Here is a 26,918-nt window from a genome sequence, read left to right on the forward strand (position 1 = left end):
ATCCAGCGCTTAGAACAGTGCTTTGCACATAGTAAGCGCTTAATAAATGCCATTATTATTATTATATAATTATCTTGTGTCTAACCCAGCGCTTAGTACAGTGCTTGGAAAGTGCTTAATCAAGACAACAATTATTATAATGATCATCTTTATTGTTATTATTACTGTTAATAATCATACTCCCAAGAAAACTGAAACAATGGCCTTTATTCGGGTAAATCGATGCATTGTGATTCATATTCTTTCAGGTGATGAAAATGATATTTTTCTGTGACTGCAAAAACGTCTGCCTTTTGTTCAATGTATTTGAAATTATTTTAGGTAGAAGCTGTGCTGAGGCAAGGATTAACAATCCTAACATGGTCATCTCTAACATTGGACAGCTTCTTTCAAGAAGCAAATGCTGTCATGAATATGTTCAACCAACTCTTAAAAAAGGTAGGTCAAATAATTAGAACCATACCCTTCAAGATTTTGTATTTGAGATTTGATCAGCATTTGAGAATTCACTTTAAGCGGTTAGAAGAATCTAACTTCCACCCATAAACAAGACCATAAAGGTAAAAATCTTTCTTAATTATTTTAAGAATTGAGTAGCTTTGCAGAAATAGCACTTTGTGAACCAAAGGGTATTTTAATGAGTTACTTCTCATTTTTTGTTTTTTAGGTTAATGATCTTTGTGAGATGCATATTGATGCAGTTCTCAAGGAAATGGCCAACACTGCATTAATTTCCCTACCGGAATATGGTGCAGCAAAAGTGGAAGACATGTTAACCCTCAATGAGGTATTTATCCTGGTTACAATAAAAATAATAATACTAATAATGGTAGCAAAAGTGGAAGATATGTTAACCCTCAATGAGGTATTTATCCTGGTTACAATAAAAATAATAATACTAATAATGGTAGCAAAAGTGGAAGATACGTTAACCCTCAATGAGGTATTTATCCTGGTTACAATAAAAATAATAATAATAATGGTAGCAAAAGTGGAAGATACGTTAACCCTCAATGAGGTATTTATCCTGGTTACAATAAAAATAATAATAATAATGGTAGCAAAAGTGGAAGATATGTTAACCCTCAATGAGGTATTTATCCTGGTTACAATAAAAATAATAATAATAATAATGGTAGCAAAAGTGGAAGATAAATTAACCCTCAATGAGGTATTCATCCTGGTTACAATATAATAATAATAATAATAATAATGGTATTTAAGCGCTTTCTATGTACCAAGCACTGTTCTAAGTGCTGAGGTAGAATCAAGGTAATCAGGTTTTCCCACTTGGGGCTCACAGTCTTAATCCTCATTTTACAGATGAGGTAACTGGGGCACAGAGAAGTTGAGTGGCTTGCCCAAAGCCACACAGCAGACGAGTGGCGGAGCTGGGATTAGAACCCACGTCCTCTGACTTCCAGCAACTGTGTTGCTATCATATAAAGAGACTTTTGTTATTTAAAATACACACCAGACTTGTCTGTTCTCCAGTATTCTCGCAGTTTTGTGTGTCCCATTATTGTTTTTTTTTTCACAATGGCATCTGTTAAGATCTGTTAGAATGTGTCGAGCACTGTTCTAAGCCCTGGCGTAGATGCAACTTAATCAGGTCAGACACAGTCCCACTTGGGGCTCACAGTCTACGTATTGAATCCCCATTTTACAGTTGAGGAAACTGAGGCACAGAGAAGTTAAGTGACTTACCCAGGATCACACAGCAGGTGGGTGGCAGAGCCAGGTCGAGAACTCCGGCCCTCCGATTCCCAGGCCCGTCGTGCTTTTTCCACTAGGCCACGTTGCTTCCGCTGTGCGTTTCCCAGTAGCTTTACAACTTGGATTTTCCCCTTCCCATTTCCATTTGTCCCACTTCAGCTCCCTAGTCTGCCTTTCTGTATTCTGCCAATTGCTTGCTGTGTGACCTTGGGGAAGCCACCTAACTTCTCTGTGCCTCAGTTTCATCAGCTGTAAAGTGGGAATGTTTGTTTTCCTTCCAACTTAATCTGTGAGCCTCATGTGGGGCAGGGACTGTGTTCCACCTAATTAACTTGTGTCTGACCCAATGCTTGTTGGGTCTTCATCATCTTCATCAACTTCATGATGAAGTTGACACTTCATCATCATCATCAATCATATTTGTTGAGCGCTTACTGTGTGCAGAGCACAGTACTAAGCGCTTGGGAAGTACAAGTTGGCAACATATAGGGACGGTCCCTACCCAATAGTGGGCTCGCAGTCTAAAAGGGGGAGACAGAGAACAAAACCAAACATACTAGCAAAATAAAATAAATAGAATAGATATGTACAAGTAAAATAAATAAATAAGTGCTTGACAAATACCTTAAAAAAAGCCTCAATTCTAGCCTCACCTTGGCCACCGGCCTGTTGCATTGTGACCTTAAACAAGACAACTAACATTTTCACTCCTTAATTTTCTCCCCCCGGGGATGTAGAGCATTAAAATAAGATAACCGTCGTGAGAGAGCTTCGGGATAAACAAGCACAACACAAATTTAAATGGTAGTTATCATCAGTCATAAATCGGGCACCGAGGAAACTATCGAGGAGAAGTGAGTGTGAGTCGGAGTTCGGTTTTACGGACCAATGTACGGACACTTCTGTTGCTCGGAAGGCTTTAATTTAGTTGGGTCCTCGGTGGACAAGTTCAGTCTAATTGCCGGATAAGGATGGTTTATTAGGGACGGAGGAAAGTGGGTTTGATATGGGCCTCAAGGGTGCTAGAAAGTGGAGCTATCGCGAGCGATGCATGGGTGATTTCAAGTGTGAAAGAGCGAGGCCAAGAACACTCTTACTGATACTTAGTACAGTGCTCTGCACATAGTAAGCGCTCAATAAATACGATTGATGATGATACACACCAGAGCTGTGTGTCTGTATCTGTGTCTCTCCCATCCCGACAGACTTTCCAAGGACGCACGTGAGGCCGGGAAGCAGGGAAAAACCCAATCGCTTTACCGTTGCCTCAGAGTGGCTTCATATTCTCAGGTTTGAATGAGGCCGTGAGCCCCAAGTGGGACAGAGACTGTGTCCGACCTGATTACCTTTGTATCTCCCCAAGCGCTTAGTAATAATAATAATAATAATGGCATTTATTAAGCACTTACTATGTGCAAAGCACTGTTCTAAGCGCTGGGGAGGTTACAAGGTGATCAAGTTGTCCCTGGTGGGGCTCACAGTCTTAATCCTCATTTTATAGATGAGGTAACTGAGGCACAGAGAAGTTAAGTGACTTGCCCAAAGTCACCCAGCTGACAATTGGCAGAGCGGGGATTTGAACCCATGACCTCTGCCTCCAAAGCCCGGGCTCTTTCCTACTGAGCCACACTGCTTCTCGTGTGGTACATAGTAAGCACTTAACAAACAACACTATTATTTTTATTATCACCTAAACCTTCAAGGGTGAGGTTTGAGGGTGGGGATTCATTCATTCATTCATTCATTCATTCAATTGTATTTATTGAGCACTTACTGTGTGCACAGCACTGTACTAAGCGCTTGGGAAGTACAAGTTGGCAACATATAGAGACGGTCCCTACCCAACAGTGGGCTCACAGTCTAAAAGGGGGAGACAGAGAACAAAACAAAACATATTAACAGGATAAAATAAATAGAATAAATAGTTACAGGTTAGATGGTTGCCAGGAGGGGTTGGAGAGGGGGCTATTGGCTGAAGACAGTGAGGAGCAAAGAGCTGCCTGTTGGGATATGCATGATCCCCCTCGGGGTGTGTCTGTGTGTTTGTGCATTGATGTATAATAATAATAATAATAATAATGGCATTTGTTAAGCACTTACTATGTGCAAAGCACTGGTCTAAGCTCTGAGGGGGGGGGGATACAGTGTGATCAAGTTGTCCCATGTGGGGCTCACTGTCTTCATCCCCATTTTTACAGATGAGGGAACTGAGGCTCAGGGAAGTGAAGTGACTTTGCCCAAGGTCACACAGCAGACTTGGGGTGGAGCCGGGATTCAAACCCATGACCTCTGACTCCAAAGCCCGAGCTCTTTCCACTGAGCCACGCTGCTTCTCTGTGTCTGGGCATTTGTAAAAACCTGAGTCCATCAATCAATCAATCGCATTTATTGAACACTTACTGTGTGCAGAGCACTGTACTAAGTGCTTGGGAAGTACAAGTTGGCAACATATAGAGACGGTCCCTACCCAACAGAGTCCATGTTTCCTATAAGTGTCCATACCCATGTGAGGTATGGACAAGCGCTTAGTACAGTGCTCTGCACATAGTAAGCGCTCAATAAATACGATTGATTGATTGATTGAGGCTCTGTGTGTGTGATGGGAAGGAGGGTCTCCCCCTCCCAGCCGCCTTCCTTCCTTCCCTCCCCACAGCACCTGTATATATGTTTGTACAGATTTATTACTCTGTTTTACTTGTGCACATTTATTTTATTTGGTTTCTATGTTTTGTTTTGCTGTCCGTCTCCCCCTTCTAGTCTGTGAGCCCGCTGTTGGGTAGGGACCGTCTCTAGATGTTGCCAACTTGGACTTCCCAAGCGCTCAGTACAGTGCTCTGCACACAGTGAGCGCTCAGTAAAGGCGATTGAAAGAAAAGGTCCGTGTGTTTCTTGTGTCTCTGCAGGATTCAGAGACGCAAGGTGTTTGTAAGCGCATGTGTGTGTATGCACGCACATGCATCGGGATGCTTGCCAGGGTACGTGGACAATCACTAGCAGCTTCTAAAATGGCCCCAATTTTTTCATTCATTCATCCAATTGTACTTATTGAGCACTTACTGTGTCCAAAGCACTGTACTAAGCACTTGGGAGAGGACAATAGAACCACAAAGAGACACATTCCTGCCCACATTGAGCTCCCAGTCTACAGATCTGTGACCCTTGGAGATCCTGGTGAGGTTACACCATGTTTTTAGTGAATCTGGGGGAGCAAGGCCCGGGAATTTACCGGCACCAGTTGTAGGATTGGACAGGCCCCGGTTCCTCGGCACCTTTGGGTCCAGAGCTCTCTCTGGCCTTAGCAGCGTGAAGGAGGCGGTGAGAAGCAGCGTGGCTCAGTGGAAAGAGCCCGGGCTTTGGAGTCAGAGGTCATGGGTTTGAATCCCGGCTCCACCAATTGTCAGCTGTGTGACTTTGGGCAAGTCAAGCAGCGTGGCTCAGTGGAAAGAGCCCGGGCTTTGGAGTCAGAGGTCATGGGTTTGAATCCCGGCTCCACCAATTGTCAGCTGTGTGACTTTGGGCAAGTCACTTCACTTCTCTAAGCCTCAGTTCCCTCATCTGTAAAATGGGGATGAAGACTGTGAGCCCCCCGTGGGACAACCTGATCACCTTGTTACCTCCCCAGCGCTTAGAACAGTGCTTTGCACATAGTAAGTGCTTAATAAATGCCATTATTATTATTATTATTACTTCTCTGTGCCTCAGTTCCCTCATCTGTAAAATGGGGATTAAGACTGTGAGCCCCCCGTGGGACAACCTGATCACCTTGTAACCTCCCCAGCGCTTAGAACAGTGCTTTGCACATAGTAAGCGCTTAATAAATGCCATTATTATTATTATTATTACTACTTCTTTGTGCCTCAGTTACCTCAGCTGTAAAACGGGGATTAAGACTGTGAGCCCCCCCGTGGGACAACCTGATCACCTTGTAACCTCCCCAGCGCTTAGAACAGTGCTTTGCACATAGTAAGCGCTTAATAAATGCCATTATTATTATTACTACTTCTCTGTGCCTCAGTTACCTCATCTGTAAAACGGGGATTAAGACTGTGAGCCCCCCGTGGGGCAACCTGATCACCTTGTTACCTCCCCAGTGCTTAGAACAGTGCTTTGCACATAGTAAGCACTTAATAAATGCCGTTATTATTATTATTACTTCTCTGTGCCTCAGTTACCTCATTTGTAAAATTGGGATTAAGACTGTGAGCCCCCCGTGGGGCAACCTGACCACTTTGTAACCTCCCCAGCGCTTAGAACAGTGCTTTACACATAGTAAGCACTTAATAAATGCCATTATTATTATTATTATTATTATTATTATTATTATTATTACTTCTCTGTGCCTCAGTTACCTCATCTGTAAAACGGGGATTAAGACTGTGAGCCCCCCGTGGGACAACCTGATCACCTTGTTACCTCCCCAGCGCTTAGAACAGTGCTTTGCACATAGTAAGCACTTAATAAATGCCATTATTATTATTATTACTTCTCTGTGCCTCAGTTACTTCATCTGTAAAACGGGGATTAAGACTGTGAGCCCCCCGTGGGACAACCTGATCACCTTGTTACCTCCCCAGCGCTTAGAACAGTGCTTTGCACATAGTAAGCACTTAATAAATGCCATTATTATTATTATTACTTCTCTGTGCCTCAGTTACCTCCTCTGTAAAATTGGGATGAAGACTGTGAGCCCCCCGTGGGGCAACCTGACCACTTTGTAACCTCCCCAGCGCTTAGAACAGTGCTTTGCACATAGTAAGCGCTGAATAAATGCCATCATTATTATTATCTCTGCCCCCGTATTGGTTCAGGACTGTGTTTCGTGTGTCCCTTTCCTCACACCTCTTAATTCAAAGTCAAGAGGGAAGGGATGGTTGCCTTTCCTCAGATTTTCCCCCAGGCCCCTTCTCCCAACAACGGGGGAGCAGCTCGGCCTGGAGGACAGAGCACGGGCTTGGGAGTCGGCGGACCTGGCCCCTGCCATTTCATGGCCTCGGGAGATAGAGCCCGGGTCATGGGTTCTAATCCCGCCGCCTCCACTTGTCTGCTGAGTGACCTGGGGCAAGTCGCTTCACTTCTCTGAGCCTCAGTTCCCTCATCTGCCAGACGGGATTGAAACTGTGAGCCCCACAAGGGGCAAGGACTGTGTCCATCCTGATTTGCTTGTATCCACCCCGGCGTTTAGTACAGTGCCTGGCACATGGTAAGCATTTAACAGATACCAATCAATCAATCAATCGTATTTATGGAGCGCTTACTGGGTGCAGAGCACTGTACTAAGCGCTTGGAAAGTACAAGTTGGCAACATCTAGAGACGGTCCCTACCCAACAGTGGGCTCACAGTCTAAAAGGGGGAGACAGAGAACAAAACCAAACATACTAACAAAAGAAAATAAATAGAATAGATATGTACAAGTTAAATAAATAGAGTAATAAATATGTACAGACATATATACATATATACAGGTGCTGTGGGGAAGGGAAGGAGGTAAGATGGGATGGAGAGGGGGATGAGGGGGAGAGGAAGGAAGGGGCTCAGTCTGGGAAAGCCTCCTGGAGGAGGTGAGCTCTCAGTAGGGCCTTGAAGGGAGGAAGAGAGCTAAATACCACAACTAAGATACCACAACTATCACTATTGTCATAATGGTTATTATCACCTCGGGCAAGGCACTTGACTTTTCTGTGCCTCAGTTTCCTCAGCTGTAAAATGGGGATTCGATACCTGTTCGCCCTCCTACTTGCCTGAGTGTGATGTGGGACAGGGACTGTGTCCCACCTGTTGAATTTGAATGTACCCCAGTGCCTAGAACAGTGTTTGACACATAGGAAGAGCTTAACAATGGGTATAAAAAGGGACTTCCCCACTTTTTTTGTTTTTTTTTAAAGAAAAAGGGGTATTTGTTAAGTGTTCACTATGTGCCAGGCACTATACTAAGCATTGAGGTAGATGCAGGCTAATCAGATTGAACACAATTCATGTCCCACAGTGAGGATCACAGGTTTCATCCCCATTTTACAGATGAGACGTGGGGCAGAGTCAGGATTAGAACCCAGGTCTTCTGACTCCCAAACCTGTCCTCTTTCCACTAGGCCACACTGCTTCTCTATCACATGACACTTAGACGGTCACAAAATTCTCCTAATAAAAGGTCTATTTAGAGGATGCCTAATGCTGTATAGGAGTAGATGTTCGGTAAGTACCACTGTTGTGAAAGAATGCCGACGACAGGTGAAGCTTGAAGAAAATCATTAAAACGATTTGAAATTTTTTAAAAAAATGCAGGACCGTCATCCTAATGGAAATTCATCCCAAGGTGAATATAAACCCGAATAACTGAGAGAAACATTAAAACGCCTTCATTTGTTTGACAGACCTACACTAAAGAACGGGCCGAAGAAATGAACCACAAAAGTAAGCACGTAGAAGAAGCCGTCATCGAACTTCTGTCGATATTGGAAACAATATATGAAGTTAAGGATTCGAAGGCAGCCGCGAAACAAGCATCAGGTCATTGGTCACCCTAACTGGAAACTTCTGGAGAGGGATTTGCGGTTTCCTCTTAAAGGCATAAGAATGAATGTTAAATCTTCAGTGTGGTTTTTATTTTTAGAAGGCAAGCGTGTAGCTTTCGGAGTTGTCAAAGAGGGTGAAGAGAGTGGTCCAGCTCCCCTAAGTGATCCTGAAGATAATGACAAGGAAGATGAATTTAAAAAGGTAATTATTGTTGAACAAATGGCCATTCATTCATTCGGTCATATTTCTTGAGCGCTTACTTGTGTGCACTGTACTAAGTGCTTGGAAAATACAATTCAGCCATAAAGAGAGACAATCCCAGCCCACTGCGGACTTCCAGTCTAGAAGGGGGGAGACAGACACCAAAGCAAGTAAACAGGCATCGGTAACATCCATATAAATAAATAGAATTATAGATGTAGGTACACATCAGAACACGTAAACAGGCATTAATATAAATAAATAGAATTATAGATATGTACATATATACATAAGGGCTGGGGGGGTGTAGAGCTAAGGGAGCAAGTCGGGGTGATGGGGAGGAAAGGGGGGCTTAGGCTGGGAAAATTCACCTTCCCCTATTCTTTGACTGGTTGGGGTGGTTATGTTTGTTCTTCTTGTCTGTTTTTCTTGTTATTTCCTTTTCCCCCCTCTCTTTGCCTCTTAGGTTCATTCTTTTTCCCTGTCTTGCTGGACAAGACCTTTGCCCTTCTTGTCCCTTTCCCCATCATCCTTTCTTTCAGTCCTTCTCTGTCCCATTTTGCATCTGTGCTCTTTCCCCTCCTCTATTATTTTCCCCCTCTGTCTTTCTGTTGCCTTATCAGTAGCGATTTAATGATAAAATATTTCCATTTATGCCTCAATTTCACCTTGTGATATGAATTCCCTCGAAGTTTTGTCTTCTGGATATCATTTCTCTACATCTTTTTAATTTTTTCCTCTTTTAAAAGATCGTCTTTATGGCTTAACTTGGTCAATGCCTTTCTTTTTGCGTCCGTTATTTTTTTCCTCCCTTAGTTGCCCAGGGTTTTATTTTGAGACACCGATCAGCAAACAGAAAGCGTTAGGAGTTGTAGAAGAATAGAGGAGAATAAGAAAATGAGGGTTAGAGAGACTAGTAGAAAGAGAGAATGGGAGTTAGTAGATCTTCTAGACGGTGAGCTCGTTTTGGGCAGGGATTGCCTCTATTTGTTGCTGAATTGTACTTTCCAAGCGCTTAGTACAGTGCTCTGCACACAGTAAGCGCTCAATAAATACGATTGAATGAATGAAAAGGAACGGGAAGAGAGCAGCTTCTGTCTGGACAGGTGAAAATAGGATTTTACAGCGTTTTTTAACAGTGTGCACTAATCTTTCTTGTTTCAGGAATGTAAAGAGATCTATGCATATTTCAGCCATCAATTACTAGACAGCCTTCAGAAAGCTTCACGGTTATCTTTGGATGCTATTAAAAGAAGAATATTTGTCTCGAGGTACGACGAGATCCAGCGCAATCAGTAATCAATCAATCAATCAATCGCATTTATTGAGCACTTACTGTGTGCAGAGCACTGTACTAAGCGCTTGGGAAGTCCAAGTTGGCAACATATAGAGACGGTCCATACCCAACAGTGGGCTCACAGTCTAGAAGACAACCTAATGACCTTGTATCTGCCCCAGCGTTTAGAACAATGCTTAGTACATAGTAAGCACTTTACAAATACCATTATTATTATTATTCTCTGCCTCAGTTCCCTCATCTGTCAAATGGGGATGAAGACTTGCGAGCCCCACGTGGGACCTGATGACCTTATAATAATGATGATGGTGTTTGTTAAGCGCCCACTATATGCCAAGCACTGTTCATTCATTCATTCATATTTATGAAGCGCTTACTGTGTGCAGAGCACTGCACTAAGCGCTTGGGAAGTACAAATGGGCAACATATCGAGACGGTCCCTACCCAACAACGGGCTCACAGTCTAGAAGGGGCATAATCCTAATTGCTGTGAAAAATTTTAAGGAAATTAGCCCGGTAGACTGTAAATCTGATTTTCCTCCTCTCCGAGGGCAGATGGGCTTGTATAAGTAAGTCCCATCTGGCCAGGAAAGAGGTGGAAATCGTTCCTCTAGACGGTAAGCTCGTTGTGGACAGGGAGTGTGTCTGCCAACTCGGTTGTGTTGTACCCTGCCAAGCGCTTGGTAAAGTGCCGTGCACACAGTAAGCGCTCAATAAATACCCTTGATGGTGGCGACTCGTCTTCATGCACAGGTTTCACAGAACTCCCCATGGCTCCCGTGGGTAACCCTCAGTACATGGACGAAAATGGATGCATGGACAGACACAGGAATGGCGAGGATTTGGAGAGTTTATAGATTGTAAAACTTCTTGAGGGTAGGAATTCTGTATCTCCCACCTCTCTCGCATCGCATTCTTCCAAGCAGCTAGTACAGTGCTCCGCAGCATGGCGTGGTGGATAGAGCACAGGCTTGGGAGTCGGAAGGTCATGGGTTCTAATCCCGGCCCGGCCACCTGTCCGCCGTGTGACCCGGGACAAGCCACTTCACTTCTGCGCCTCAGTTCCCTCGTCTGTGAAACGGGGATGGAGACGGTGAGCCCCGTGTGGGACAGGGACTGTGCCCAACCCGATTTGCTTGTCATCATCATCATCATCATCAATCGTATTTGTTGAGCGCTTACTATGTGCAGAGCACTGTACTAAGCGCTTGGGAAGTACAAATTGGCAGCATGTAGAGACAGTCCCTACCCAACAGTGGGCTCACAGTCTAAAAGGGGGAGACGGAGAACAAAACCAAACATACTAACAAAATAAAATAAATAGGATAGATATGTACAAGTAAAATAAATAAATAAATGGAGTAATAAATATGTACAACCATATATACATATATACAGGTGTCCCAGAGCTTAGTACAGTGCCAGGCACATAGTAAGCACTTAACAAGAACCATAATAATATTATTATTTCACGAGACTAAGCACTGGGGAAAGTGCAGCATAACAGCTGGTAGACATGTTCCCTGCCCACAACGAGCTTATGGGCTAGCGGGGGAGACGGACTTTAACGTAGATAAATAAATTCCAGTTGTGTGTTGAGAGAGGGGTGAAGAAAGGGAGCAAATCCAAACGCATGGGCGACTCTAATTTCTTCTTCATGTTGGAGTAGCTTTAAGAATTATCAAAGCTGTAATCCTTAAGATAAAGGAATCACAATAACTCAAGGTAAGGAATTTCCATTTTATAACCATTTTTTGGTGAAGTTAACCAGCTCTGTTTCTGTATTCTCCGCAGCACATATGGGCAGAAGATGAATGGAGGGGTCTTTCCTTTTATAAAAACCGAAGTTCATCTCGTAATTCCCTCTGTGGTGAGCTATATGGAAATTCAATTTACTGAGATTCTGTTCGGATCATAGGTGTCAAAACACTATCCCTAGAATTGTAAGTTCAATATCAAAGGCGAGTGAACTTAAAGGGTAATTGTGCCTCAACTTCTTCACTTCATCACAGGATTCAACATGAAATGAAATGACGGGGGATGCGTACTCATTTATTCTTCAACAAATAATAATCATAATGATGGTATTTGTTAAGCGCTTACTATGTGCAGAGCACTGTTCTAAGCGCTGGGGAGGTTACAAGGTGATCAGGTTGTCCCATGGAGGGCTCACAGTTTTAATCCCCATTTTACAGATGAGGGAACTGAGGCTCAGAGAAGTGAATGACTTGCCCAAAGTCACACAGCTGACAGTTGGCGGTGCTGGGATTTGAACCCATGACCTCCGACTCCAAAGCCGGGGCTCTTTCCACTGAGCCAATATCTTATCTTGGGAAGCAGTGTGGCTTAATGGATAGACCACGGGCCTAGGAGTCGGGAGGACCTGGGTTCTAATCCTGCCTCCACTACGTGTCTGCTGCATGACCTTGGGCCCGTCACTTCACTTCTCTGAGCCTCAGTTCCCTCATCTCTGAAATGGGGATTAAGAGTGGGAGCCCGATGTGGGACGGGGACTGTGTCCAACCCGAATTCCTTGTTTTCTCCCCCTGCGCTTAGTACAGTGCACGTCACACAGTAAGTGCTTAACAAATCCCACAGTCATTATTAATCAATCAATCAATGGTATTTACTGAGCGCTTACTGTGTGCAGAGCACTGTACTAAGCGCTTGGGAAGTCCAAGTTGGCAACATATAGAGACGGTCCCTACCCAACAGTGGGCTCACAGTCTAATCCCTGAGCGGCACAGAGGGAGAAGCAGTGTGGCCTAGTAAGTAGAACGAGCAAGTGCTGTGGGGCTGGGGTGAGTTACCGGCGTCTTAAAGGGTATACGGCCAATAATAATAATAATAATACCATTTATTAAGCACTTACTGTGCGCAAAGCACTGTTCTAAGCGCTGGGGAGGTTACACAGTGATCAGGTTGTCCCACGGGGGGGCTCACAGTCTTAATCCTCATTTTACAGATGAGGGAATAACGATAGCATTTATTAAGCGCTTACTATGTTCAAAGCACTGTTCTAAGCGCTGGGGAGGTTACATGGTGATCAGGTTGTCCCACGGGGGGGCTCACAGTCTTAATCCTCATTTTACAGTTCAGGGAACTGAGGCCCAGAGAAGTGAAGTGACTTGCCCGAAGTCCCACAGACGACAAGCGGCGGAGCCGGGATTGGAACCCATGACCTCTGACTCCAAAGCCCGGATTTGAACCCGTGACCTCTGACTCCAAAGCCCGGGCTCTTTCCACTGCTTCTCTACTGCCGAATCCGGGCCCGGGAGTCCGAATGACCTGGCTTCTCGTCCGCTGTGTGACCTGGGTCAGGTCGCATCACTTCCCTGGGCCGCAACACGCCGCTCTGACAAGTCTCTTTTGGATAATAATAATAATAATGTTGACATTTATTAAGCGCTTACTATGTGCAAAGCACCATTCTAAGCGCCGGGGAGGTTACAAGGTGATCGGGTTGTCCCACGGGGGGCTCGCAGTCTTCATCCCCATTTTCCGGATGAGGTAACTGAGGCCCAGAGAAGTGAAGTGACTTGCCCAAAGTCACACAGCTGACAGGTGGCGGAGCTGGGATTTGAACCCACGACCTCTGACTCCAAAGCCCGGGCTTTTTCCACTGAGCCACGCTGCTTCTCTACTGTAGAGCCCGGGCCTGGAGTCCGAATGACCTGGCTTCTCGTCCGCCGTGTGACCTGGGTCAGGTCGCTTCACTTCCCTGGGCCGCAACGCGCCGCTCCAACAGGCCTCTTTTGAATAATAAAAATAATAATGTTGGCATTTATTAAGCGCTTACTATGTGCAAAGCACCGTTCTAAGCGCCGGGGAGGTTACAAGGTGATCAGGTTGTCCCACGGGGGGCTCGCAGTCTTAATCTCCATTTTACGGATGAGGTAACTGAGGCCCAGTGAAGTGACTTGCCCAGAGTCACACAGCTGACAGGTGGCGGAGCCAGGATTTGAACCCATAACCTCTGACTCCAAAGCCTGGGCTCTTTCCACTGAGCCACGCTGCTTCTCTACTGTAGAGCCCGGGCCTGGAGTCCGAATGACCTGGCTTCTCGTACGCCGTGTGACCCGGGTCAGGTCGCTTCACTTCCCTGGGCCGCAACGCGCCGCTCTGACAGGCCTCTTTTGGATAATAATAATAATAATAATAATAATGATGTTGGCATTTATTAAGCGCTTACTATGGGCAAAGCACCGTTCTAAGCGCCGGGGAGGTTACCAGGTGATCAGGTTGTCCCACGGGGGGCTCGCAGTCTTAATCTCCATTTTACGGATGAGGTAACTGAGGCCCAGAGAAGTGAAGTGACTTGCCCAGAGTCACACAGCTGACAGGTGGCCGAGCTGGGATTTGAACTCCAAAGCCGGGGCTTTTTCCACTGAGCCACGCCGCTTCTCAATGATCCCGATGATCCTCTCAACCGGGTTTTTCACCCCCCTCCCCACAGGTCATGGTACCCAGTTTGGACGACATCCAACAAGCCATCAATCGGCTGATCCAGCTAATCCTGGAAGTCAGCAGAGGAGTGGCTCACTGGGGGCAGCAGCAGCAGCAGCAGCAGATCCGGCGTCCCAAAACCCCGATGTCGGAGTCGGCCCAAGCCATTTTTGCCCCGCACATCGCCGGGTCAGCCAAGTCGGGGAAGAAGGATGAAAGTAAGAATCGTTTGGGGGTTGACTGTTTTTCTTTCATCTTTACTGTTTTCTCCCCCTGCGCTTAGTACAGCTTAATCTCCCCCCTCCCTCTCCCTTTCCTCCCCCTCCCCTTAACTCCTTCCCCTCCCCACAGCACCTGTATATATGTCTGTACATATAGATATAAGCAGCGTGGCTCAGTGGAAAGAGCGCGGGCTTTGGAGTCAGAGGTCATTGGTTCAAATCCCGGCTTCGCCAATTGTCAGCTGTGTGACTTTGGGCAAGTCACTTCACTTCTCTGGGCCTCAGTTCCCTCATCTGTAAAATGGGGATGAAGACTGTGAGCCCCCCGTGGGACAACCTGATCACCTAGTAACCTCCCCAGCGCTTAGAACTGTGCTTTGCACATAGTAAGCGCTTAATAAATGCCATTATTATTATTATTATTATTACCACCCCAGCGCTTCGTACAGTGCTTGGTACACAGTAAGTTCTTAACAGATACCACAGTTATTAGTATTTACTCAATTATTATTTACTCAGTTATCTGTTGAGCACTTACTGTGTGCAGAGCACCATAGTAAGCGCTTGGAAGAGTAACATAGTAATATAGCAGAGGTGGTAGATATACTCCCTGCCCACACCGAGCTTAAAGTCTAGAGGGGGAGATAGACATTAATGTATATAAACAAATTAGGAATATGTGCATAAGTGCCGTGGGGGTGACTAAAGGGAGCAAATCCAAGTTCCAGGGTGATGCAGAAGGGAGTGAGAGAAGGGGAAATGAGAGTTTAGTCAGGGAAGGCCTATTGGAGGAAATATGCTTCAGTAAGTCTCTGAAGCTTATTGTTGGAAGCGTATTATTATGCGCTTATTATTATAATTATTATTATATAATAATATTGTTGGAAGCGTATTATTATGCGCTTCTTATATAGAATTATTATTCTAAACGTTTCATTTAGAAGCCGAGAGCAGTGCCCGGAGAGCCGATGTAATCAGACACATCCGCTTTTATCTCCGGAGCTGCAAACCCTCAAATCTGTTAAACTCCAATCATAGACTTCATTGGGTTGGGGAAGTAGCGTCAAAAGATCATAGATATGGTTGATGAAAGGTCTCGCTCCCCTGGTCTTACATTCCTGAAATGCGATTATACACCTGTTCCCGTGAAGTAGCAACTTGCGCTCGTCAAATGAAATGCTTTAAAGGAAATCATCTTCGATCCAGATCCCTCTCCCTCCATAGTAGTAAGGTATGCTCTTAAGTCAGGGCATTAACTCCTTCAAGGCCACAGGGATGCTCTCTGGGACACAGTAACATAATTAATGGTATTTATTGAGTGCTTGCTGGGTGCAGAAAAACTTTACTAAGCACTTGGGAGAGTGCAATACAACAGTAATTATAATTGTGGTATTTGTTAAGCGCTCGCCTTGTGCTAAGCGCTGGGGTGCATACAGGCAAATCGGGTTGGACGCATCATCATCATCAATCGTATTTATTGAGCGCTTACTGTGTGCTGAGCACTGTACTAAGCGCTTGGCAAGTACAAGTTGGCAACATATAGAGACAGTCCCTACCCAACAGTGGGCTCACAGGCTAAAAGGGGGAGACAGAGAACAAAACCAAGCATACTAACAAAATAAGATAAATAGAATAGATCTGTACAAGCAAAATAAATAAATGGAGTAATAAATATGTACAAACATATATACAGGTGCTATGGGGAAGGGAAGGGGGTAAGATGGGGGGGATGGAGATGGGGAGGAGGGGGAGAGGAAGGGGCACACAGTCTCAATCCCCATTTTACAGATGAGGTAACTGAGGCACAGAGAAGTAAAAGGATTTGCCCCAGGTCACACTGACTCACACTGACTCCCCAGACCCATGCTGTATCCACTATGAGTTAGCCGACACTTTCCCTGCCCGTTACAAGCTTGCGGTCTAGAGGAGATAGGGGAAGGGAATCAAATATTGCCTAAAATTGGAGGCTGAAGATTTCCAGCAATTTTCCTTTCAGAGATTTCTTCTACATTCATTCATTGTTGTATTTATTGAGCATTTACTGTGTGCAGAGCACTGTACTACACGGCTGGAACAATAAACGGACACATTCCCCGCCCGCCACGAGCTTACAGCCAGAAAGAATCCAAAAGGCAGTTAAATATTTTGATGGTAGTCTGATTTGACTGGCCCTGGTGTTTTAGAGCTGCAGAATACCTCAATCAATCAATCAATCAATCGTATTTATTGAGCGCTTACTGTGTGCAGAGCACTGTACTAAGCGCCTGGGAAGTACAAGGTGGCAACATATAGAGACGGTCAGAGACGGGAAGAATGAGTACAAGTCTACACACGCTTACTTTGCTACCATGGAGCGATTGAGGCACTAGGAGAGATTGAGCTCAATGTGTTGTAAGGAAACAGGCGATTTATTTTTCATATTTGGAGGCAGAGTGCCTAGTTGCCAGAGCATTTGAAAAAATTCAAATGTAAAGCAATGCCAGTATTTGAAATCTTCAGTGACAATTTAAAATTTTAAAATGCCGCTAAAATATGATTTCCTAATTATGCATTGGTCTAATTTATGTGTCCTCCAGAAACAGCCGAGGAAGTCGCTCCTGCAAGAAAGCTAAGGAATTTTTATCCTGGGGTAGCAGAGCACAAGGATATTTCCAAGTCGGTCTTATTGTTGTCCTCTTCGGTAAACTCTCTAAGGAAGGCAACCGGTGAAGCCCTGCAGGAGTTTCTGAAATATAAGGTTCTCTGGACAGAGGATCGGGAGGCTAAAGTTCAGGTATTTTCTGTTTAATCAAAGCATGTTGATTTTCCTGGGGCTTGTGGATTTTTGGTTATAATTGCAGGGGTGGCTTAGCGGAAAGAGCCCGGCCCTGGGAATCAGAGACCCTGGGTTTTAATCCTGCCTCTGCCACCTGCCTGCTGTGTGACCTTGGGCAAGTCACTTCTCTTCCATGCACCGCCATTTCCTCATCTGTAAAATGGGGGTTAAATTCCTGTTCCCCCTCTCCTCTAGGCTGTGAGCCCCATGCGGGACAGGGGCCGTGTCTGGGCTGATTAACTTATCTCTACCTCACTCTTCATACAGTGCTGGGCACATAGTAAGCGCTTAAATACCATAATTATCATTATTAATATTAGAGGGGGAGGAAAACAAATAGCCTCACAATCTACGCAGTCATCCTCTGAATCCCTGGGAGTTGAAAGCTTTTTTTTTTTAATAGCATTTATTAAGCGCTTACTAGGTGCAAAGCTCTGTTCTAAGCGCTGGGGAGGTTACAAGGTGATCAGGTTGTCCCACGGGGGGCTCACAGTCTTAATCCCCATCTTCCAGATGAGGTAACTGAGGCACAGAGAAGTGACTTGCCCAAAGTCACCCGGCTGACAATTGGCGGAGCCGGGATTTGAACCCGTGACCTCGGACTCCAAAGCCCGGGCTCTTTCCACTGAGCAATCTTGAAATTTTTTTTTTTTTTTACCCATTTGCGGACTAGACCATCGTGTTGAGTATCTCTTTCTGCCGAATGTGACCGGGATAGGAGATGTGTTGATGGTATTGGTGAGCCGGGACTTGGCCAGCTTTCGGGGCAATATGGCTCTCCCTGAAGCTTTCTCAGAGCCTAGGCTACTCCATAGTGGTTTGTGGGGTCGAGGCAGACTTGAAGATGCGTGATCTGTCTTAAAACATTGTCTCCGTGAACCGTACTTTCCCAGCTTCTAAGGAAGGGTAACAAAACCTGACCGAAGTGTGCCTCCCCTAGATGTATTGCTTCCCCCTCACTTACCGGGCCTGCCGCGACCCATAAAAATAGGCTCAAAACAACTGGGAACAGCCTCCGGACGAGAGTGTTCAAGTGGGGAGGAAAAGCTAGACGGGTGAGCTCAAAAAAGGTGTTTTCTCCACTTTGAGGCAGGATTTAAGAAAGGCAGCCATCCCACTAGTCCTCTGGGCATCACAAAGAGGTAATTATTTGGCCAGGCATCTTCTCAGGTCTTAAGATGGCTGATCTAGAATTTTCAGGGTCATCCTTCTTTTCTTAAAAATGGGCCAAACATTCGCCCCTTTCGAACTCTCAGGAACGTTCCCTGTCCTTGTGGGAACCGAAAATCAGTCGTTGGAAACGTTAGAAATGGAGAAACAGCCTGGCCTGGTGGATCGGGCCTGGGAGTGAGAAGGTCCATGGGGTCCCATTCCTTTGAAAAAAGAGACTTGAGTGGATATGACATCTGAAAGTATTGAGGAGGTTTGTAGCATTTTAGCAGTTTTTTCGAAAACATAAAAAATTAAAGAAAATACTCACCTGCTTAAACCACGTACAGCAATTTTTGGCGAGCAATCCGTCTCTGACTGAAATTAGAGCAGAAATCCTCTACTATGCTACTTTTGAACAAGAGATTGAGGAGTTGAAACTAATTATTCCTGTTGGAGCTCTTGAACTACATACAGGTACTTTATTTTTCTTCCTTCGTTTCATTATTGCAGAAAGAGCAAAATCTTCAGGCCAAAGGGGATAATCAGCAAAAAGATGGATGACAGTGATTTTTTTTTAAAAAAATTCAGTTTCATTATTGTATTCCCCAGTTATACTGAATGCACGGGATGAACGAAATATCATTTGGATCAACAAATAGTAATTTTTGAACACTTCCTTTGTTCTGAGGGCTGTACTAAGTGCTTGGTAGGATGCATATAGAGTTAGTAGATATGATTCCTGCCCTCAAAGAGCTTACAGTTCAGTGGGGGAGAAAGACATTAATATGAATTTCAGATAAGGGGAAGCAGAAGAATTGAAAGTTCTGTACATAAGTCATACTGGGTGAAGGGATGGTTTAAGTTTCCCAAGGGCTTTGATCCTATGGAAATGCTGAAGTCTGTCAGTAGTAGGAAGTAAAACAAAAAGTGCTTTGCACATAGTAAGCGCTTAATAAATGCCATTATTATTATTATTATTATTATTATTATTATTATTATTATCATTATTATTATTATTATTATTAAAAGGTGGGATGATGTGAGGTTCATCAGGGAAAGCCCCCTGACGTTGATGTGATTTCAGAAAGACTTTGAAGATGGGGAGAGAAATAGTTGGGTGGATGTGAAGGGGGAGGGAGTTTGACAGAAGGAGGGGGTGAGGCCAAAGATTGGTGATGAGAGATGAGAATGAGCCAAAGTGAGTAGTTGTTGGTTGGAAAGAAAAACAAAGCGTGTGAGCCCCACGTGGAACAGAGACTGTGTCCAACCTGATTATCTCATGTGTACCCCAGCGCTTTGACACATAGTAAGCGCTTAACAAATGCCATCATTATTATGTGTGTTCGCTTGCATGTGCTTGCGTGTGCATTGTTGCATTTTCCAGCACCATTGAGCGCTTCCTGTGTGCAAAGCCCTGTACTAAGCACTTAACCAGTATCGTTGAATTGCTGCGTACAGTATTTGGATAACCCCGGGCCTTTCAGTAAGAGTAGTTTTAAGCTCTAGAAAGATTTAGGCTGGGAGCTTCCCCCTCCAGACTGTAAGCCTGCTGTGGGCAGGGAATGTGTCTGTTACATTGTTGTGTTGTACTCTCCCAGTGCTCTGCACACAGTCATCACTCGATGAATGCGATCGATGAACAAATTTAAATATTGAGTGTATCAGCCAGTTGAGCGCTTACTGTGTGCAGAGCACCGTACTAAGCACTTGGTAGAGTACAATGCAGTGGAGCTGGTAGACACGTTCCCTGCCCACAGCGAGCTGATGGTCTAGATGGAAATAAAAGCCGGTTCAAGCGGGGTTTGGTCCCCTTCTCCGGGAGAGCTCAATCAATCAATCAATCAATTGTATTTATTGAGCGCTTACTGTGTGCAGAGCACTGTACTAAACACTTGAGAAGGACAAGTTGGCAACATATAGAGGCGGTCCCTACCCAACAGTGGGCTCACAGTCTAAAAGGGGGAGACAGAGAACAAAACCAAACATACTAACAAAATAAAATAAACAGAATAGATATGTACTAGTAAAATAAATAAATAGAGTAATAAATATGTACAAATACATATATACAGGTGCTGTGGGGAAGGGAAGGAGGTAAGACGGGGGGATGGAGAGGGGGACGAGGGGGAGAGGAAGGAAGGGGCTCAAGCAAACCATCTGCCTGTGGGCTTGGGCTGAAAGAGAGCTCCTGTCTCCCCTGATGCTTAGTTTGTGAGCCCCATGTGAGACAAGGACTGTGCCCCGCCTTACTATCTTGTATCTACCCCAGTGCTTGGCGCAGTGCTTGACACATAGTTAGCGCTTAGCAAATACAGTTATTGTTATTATTATTTGTTCTCCTGATTCACAGCCACAGATCACTAATTAATGATAGTATCTGTTAAGCACTGGGGTAAATCCAAGCTAATCGGGTGGGACACAGTCCCTGTCCTACATGAGGGCTCACAGTCTTAATCCCCATTTTACAGCCAAGGTAACTGAGGTCCAGAGAAGTGATTTGCCCAAGGTCACACAGCAGACAAGGGGTGGAGGCGGAATTAGAACCCAGGGCCTTCTGACTCCGGGGCCCGTGCTCTAGCCACGAGGCTATGCTGCTTCTAAATGACTTAATACATCCCTTACCCACCCACATGAACCACTCGGGAGAATCTGAGGGTAAAAGAAGAAAATACTGTTGGCCCCCAGTTAGAAATGGTGTTAATAAAGTGCTTACCGTATGCAGAGTCTTGTGATAAGTGCTTATTCCTACACAGGTAGGATTAGACACAGTCTCTGTACCTCATGGGGCACACAGTCTAAGAAAATTCTATTGATCCTCGGTAGCAATAGTATTTATTAAGAACTTACCATATGCAGAGCACTGTGCTAAGTGTTTATTTCTACACAGGTAGGGATTTAGACACCGTACCTGCACCTTGGAGGTGAGGGGGCGGGGGTGGTGGTGGTCACAATTTAAGACGACACTCTTGGCCATAAGGGTAGTCTAGAAAATCAGAAGTTACCGTCATTTTTCCCACCACAACTTATGCACGTCGTCGTCTTTGCTCCCCACCAGGCCCGATGAAATTGGCGTTGTCCATCGAAGCCAAGGCATGGAAGATGTTACTCTGCCGCTATTTGAATGAGGAATACAAAAAGAAGATGATGGACATGATAACATTTATCAACGAGTATTTAAAAAAGCTCTCTCGTCCTCTCCGGGATCTAGACGATGTCAGATTTGCAATGGAAGCCCTGTCGGCTATACGTAATAATGAAATCCAAATGGATATGACTTTGGGGCCTATTGAAGTAAGAAACTCTTAACTCTTTTCTGCCTTCACATAGCGTCCGTTAAGAAGCAGAGCAACCTTTTAAAAGACATAAGCAAAATAAGAGTAATGTGGTTAAAATATTTCTTCGCCTGTTATTAGGGAAGAGCCCAAGAAAATAATTCATTGGATTTTCAGTCATTTTCCAAATGCTACAAACATAGATGCAAGCACTTAGTTTCATATACAGAGAAAAAGGGGAAAGAATCCAATCCAAAAGATGTACTGATTTCAGCATGCCCATGGACTATTATAAATGTACAACGAAAGTCATCAGAAGTACAAAGAAAAGCAGTGTGGCTCAGTGGAAAGAGCCCGGGCTTGGGAGTCAGAGGTCATGGGTTCTAATCCTGCCTCTGCCACAGCTCCCTCCTTCCTTTCCCCCTGCCCCCCAACCCCCCGCCTTACCTACTTCCCCTCCCCACAGCAACTGTATATATGTATATATGTATGTACAGATTTATTACTCTTTATTTAATTTACTTGTACATATTCTATTTATTTTATTTTGTTAATATGTTTTGTTTTGTTGTCTGTCTCCCCCTTCTAGACTGTGAGCCCGCTGTTGGGTAGATGTTGCCAACTTGGACTTCCCAAGCGCTTAGTCCGGTGCTCTGCACCCAGTAAGCGCTCAATAAATACGATTATATGAATGAGTCAGACATCATGGGTTCAAACCCCAGCTCCGCCAGTTGTCAGCTGGGTGACTTTGGGCCAGTCACTTCACTTCCCTGGGCCTCAGTTCCTTCATCTGTAAAATGGGGATGAAGACTGTGAGCCCCACGGGGGACAACCTGATCACCTTGTATCCCCTTCCAGCGCTTAGAACAGCGCTTTGCACATAGTAAGCGCTTAGCAAATACCATTATTATTATTATTATTATTATTATTATTATTACATTCTTTGTTGTTTCTATGGTAACTGAATATCATAGATGTATGCCCAATTTGTCTCAGAACGAATTGTGTCTTCCATTTGACCTCAAAAGCTGCCCACTCTCATGGGCCTCTCTGTGGGCAGGCAGCCCGTCTACCAACTCTATACTCTCCTCAGTGCTTAATACACCACTCTGCCCTCAGGAAGCGCCCAGTATATGTCATCGATTGATTGAAGTGGCACGGCAACAACCGTGGCAGCAATGAAGTGATTCTGATGGTAGAGCTCCCCCAAGGCTATTCTAGAGCTGACTTTTCAACACTCTGGTTTTTTCAGTGTATATATGTATATATGTTTTTATTACTCTATTTATTTTACTTGCTGTACTAAGCGCTTGGGAGAGTCCAGTGCAACAGAGTTGGCTATCACACAGAAGCAGCGTGGCTCAGTGAAAAGAGCCCGGGCTTGGGAGCCAGGGGTCATGGGTTTGAATCCTGGCTCCGCCACTTGTCAACAGTGTGACTTTGGGCAAGTCACCTCACTTCTCCCCCCCCATCTTACCTCCTTGCCTTCCCCACAGCACCTGTATATATGTATATATGTTTGTACATATTTATTACTCTATTTATTTATTTTACTTGTACATATCTATTCTATTTATTTTATTTTGTTAGTATGTTTGGTTTTGTTCTGTCTCCCCCTTTTAGACTGTGAGCCCACTGTTGGGTAGGGACTGTCTCTATATGTTGCCAACTGGGACTTCCCAAGCGCTTAGTACAGTGCTCTGCACACAGTAAGCGCTCAATAAATACGATTGATTGATTGATTGATTGTACATATCTATTCTATTTATTTTATTTTGTTAGTATGTTTGGTTTTGTTCTGTCTCCCCCTTTTAGACTGTGAGCCCACTGTTGGGTAGGGACTGTCTCTATATGTTGCCAACTTGGACTTCCCAAGCGCTTAGTACAGTGCTCTGCACACAGTAAGCGCTCAATAAATACGATTGATTGATTGATTGTACATATCTATTCTATTTATTTTATTTTGTTAGTATGTTTGGTTTTGTTCTCTGTCTCCCCCTTTTAGACTGTGAGCCCTCTGTTGGGTAGGGACCGTCTCTATATGTTGCCAACTTGGACTTCCCAAGCGCTTAGTACAGTGCTCTGCACACAGTAAGCGCTCAATAAATACGATTGATTGATTGATTGATTCAGTGCGTCCAAAAGACTCTGCTTCCACGCCTCAAACCAAGGAAGTGATTCTAGCTGTGGCCGATTGATCTGAGGGTGCAGTAGGAAAAAGGACAGAAGGAGAATTTCTTAGCCTGAAAGGGAGAATCAACTGTTGGGTAGGGACTGTCTCTATATATTGCCAACTTGTACTTCCCAAGCGCTTAGTACAGTGCTCTGCACACAGTAAGCGCTCAATAAATACGATTGATTGATTGATTAGACGCCAGCAAGAGAAGCAGCGAGGCCTAGTTGATAGAGCAGGGGCCTGGGAGAGTCTGAAGGGCTTTGGGGCTAATGCCAGCTCTGCCAGTTGCTGGCTGTGTGACCTCGGGCAAGTCACTACGCTTCTCTGTGCCTGTTACCTCATCTGTAAAATGAGGATTAAGACTGTGAGTCGACCTGGACTGTGTCCAACCTGATTAGCTTATATCTATCCCGGCGCTTAGTACGACGTCCAGCACTATCCCTGTGCTTAGTACAGTGCCCAGCACATAGTAAGTGCTTAATCAGTGCCATAAAAGTAAAACAAACAATTGATAGTCAAATAATGCCATCTGATAACTGCGTTATTTGTAGCCTTTGTCTACTTGACAAGAGGATGTCTTTTTCTCTCTTTGTTATAGGAAGCCTATACTATTTTAAACAGATTTGAAGTTGATGTAACCAAGGAGGAGTCAGAAGGAGTTGACACCCTGAGGTATTCTTTTAACAAATTACAAAGCAAAGCTGTAAGTATTTGAACTACATTCTTTGTTGTTTCTACCCTAAAAACCCTTTGGCTCAGTATTTGTCAATGCCGAATTCATTAAGTCAATGTTAATATGCTGTTATTATATGTATACTGTGATATGTGCTTTTCATGGCCCCATTCAATTTAATGTAGCCCTTCACTTTGATTTGCGACTTATGACAGACAGACCAGCAACATGGTGTAGTGGTTATCATCATCATCATCAATCGTATTTATTGAGCGCTTACTGTGTGCAGAGCACTGTACTAAGCGCTTGGGAAGTACAAATTGGCAACATACAGAGACAGTCCCTACCCAACAGTGGGCTCACAGTCTAAAAGGGGGAGACAGAGAACAAAACCAAACATACTAACAAAATAAAGTAAATAGAATAGATATGTACAAGTAAAATAAATAAATAGAGTAATAAATATGTACAAACATATATACAGGTGCTGTGGGGAAGGGAAGGAGGTAAGATGGGGGGATGGAGAGGGGGACGAGGGGGAGAGCACGTCATGGGTAGAGAAGGTCATGGGTTCTAATCCCGGCTCCGCCACATGTCTACTGTGTGACTTTGGGCAAGTCACTTAACTTCCCTGCCTCAGTTCCCTCATCTGTAAAATGGGGTTTAAGACTGTGAGCCCCATGTGGCACTCACAGTCCAACCCGATTGTCTTGTATCTACCCCAGCGCTTAGAACAGTGCCTGAAACATAGTAAGTGCTTAACAAATATCACCATTATTATTAGTAGTATGTGAGGAAATAAAGAAACACTACATTTCAGAGAGCAAGGGCTATCTCTGCTCTTGTCCTAGGACAGAGCATTTCCATTTTGCAGGATTTCCTCTGACTTCCACGCTTCCCTGCCCCATGGAAAGAAAGAAATGGGGAATAATAATAATAATAATAATAATAATGGCATTTATTAAGCACTTACTATGTGCAAAGCACTGTTCTAAGCGCTGGGGAGGTTACAAGGTGATCAGGTTGTCCCACGGGGGGGCTCACAGTCTTAATCCCCATTTTACAGATGAGGTAACTGAGGCCCAGAGAAGTGAAGTGACTTGCCCAAAGTCACACAGCAGACAATTGGCAGAGCTGGGATTTGAACCCATGACCTCTGACTCCTAAGCCCGTGCTTTTTCCACTGAGCCACGCTGCTTCTGTAAGCAGAGTGGCTGATTAGAAGCCACTAAGCTTCCTAAGAAGGAAGAGCCTACAAGAAATGATTGAATGGAAACTCAATAGTGGCCAGCGTGGCTCAGTGGAAAGAGCCCGGGCTTTGGAGTCAGAGGTCATGGGTTCAAATCCTGGCTCCGCCAATTGTCAGCTGTGTGACTTTGGGCAAGTCACTTCACTTCTCTGTGCCTCAGTTCCCTCATCTGTAAAATGGGGATTAAGACTGTGAGTCCCCTGTGGGACAACCTGATCACCTTGTATCCTCCCCAGCGCTTAGAACAGTGCTTTGCACATAGTAAGTGCTTAATAAATGCCATTATTATTATTATTATTATTATAAATCTTCTCCGGATATGCAGGGAGAAAAGCACTGAATCTCTACTTTGTGTCCCCTTGGAAGAGTTCAGTGTCTGTAAGAGACAAGGAGCTCACAGTCTAACGGAGAGGCGGGCATAAAATAATTTACGGATAAGAAGTGTTTAAACAGTAGCAAACATACATTGATTGGTACGAAAGTGAGACAGGATTTACTTATTAATGCTTTAAATATTCCGGTGACATAATTGTTACCCCCACAAGGATTATACCAGTAATGATAAAAATGGGATATTACTACTTTGCTTTTTACCTGCTGAGGCTATTTTGAGTATCGCTGATATCCTCTAGAATGTAAACTTGTCGCGGGCAAGGGAATGTTTCTGCCAACTGTGTTGTATCCTCTAAAGTGCTTAGTACAGTGCTTTGCACGTGGTAAGCGCCCAATAGATACCTTTGACGATAATGACAGTGTCTGTCAGGTTCTTTCAACCTGGGTTGAAAAAAACCCCAATACTTTCTCCAAACCTCAATTTTTTTTTAGGTTATGAATGATCTGTGCTCGTATTTCTCTTCCCATTGTGTATTTTCCGATCATTTTGTGATCTCTTAGTGCCACCACCCTTGTGTGGCTTGGAAAGGGGTGGGAAACACAGGAGTTACAATCAGTCAGTGGTATTGATTGTACTAAGCGCTTGGGAGAGGTCAAGACAACAGAGTTGGTAGATACATTTCCTACGAGGGGGAGACAGACCTTAAATAGATATAAATATGAATGTATTTATTATATTAATAAATATATCATTATTTTCTTATATTAATATAAATGTATACAAATCATCATCATCATCATCAGTCGTATTTATTGAGCGCTTACTGTGTGCAGAGCACTGTACTAAGCGCTTGGG

At 44.4% G+C, this 26,918-nt stretch overlaps 1 protein-coding gene across 1 annotated transcript in view; it reads left to right on the top strand.

Moving 5' to 3' along the window:
- The window catches only part of DNAH8 (dynein axonemal heavy chain 8), a 230,915-nt gene that overhangs the window by 47,944 nt on the left and 156,053 nt on the right, over positions 1-26,918 (top strand). The window contains exons 20-30 of the mRNA XM_038761016.1: positions 322-438; positions 668-787; positions 8,086-8,221; positions 8,325-8,428; positions 9,593-9,699; positions 11,520-11,595; positions 14,182-14,389; positions 16,969-17,165; positions 18,707-18,833; positions 21,415-21,650; positions 24,406-24,510. Coding sequence (XP_038616944.1) covers positions 322-438; positions 668-787; positions 8,086-8,221; positions 8,325-8,428; positions 9,593-9,699; positions 11,520-11,595; positions 14,182-14,389; positions 16,969-17,165; positions 18,707-18,833; positions 21,415-21,650; positions 24,406-24,510 — 1,533 coding nt within the window. The remainder of the gene's footprint in view (positions 1-321; positions 439-667; positions 788-8,085; positions 8,222-8,324; positions 8,429-9,592; positions 9,700-11,519; positions 11,596-14,181; positions 14,390-16,968; positions 17,166-18,706; positions 18,834-21,414; positions 21,651-24,405; positions 24,511-26,918) is intronic.

This window comes from Tachyglossus aculeatus, chromosome 19 (genome assembly GCF_015852505.1).
Source record: "Tachyglossus aculeatus isolate mTacAcu1 chromosome 19, mTacAcu1.pri, whole genome shotgun sequence".
Lineage (NCBI taxonomy): Eukaryota > Metazoa > Chordata > Mammalia > Monotremata > Tachyglossidae > Tachyglossus > Tachyglossus aculeatus.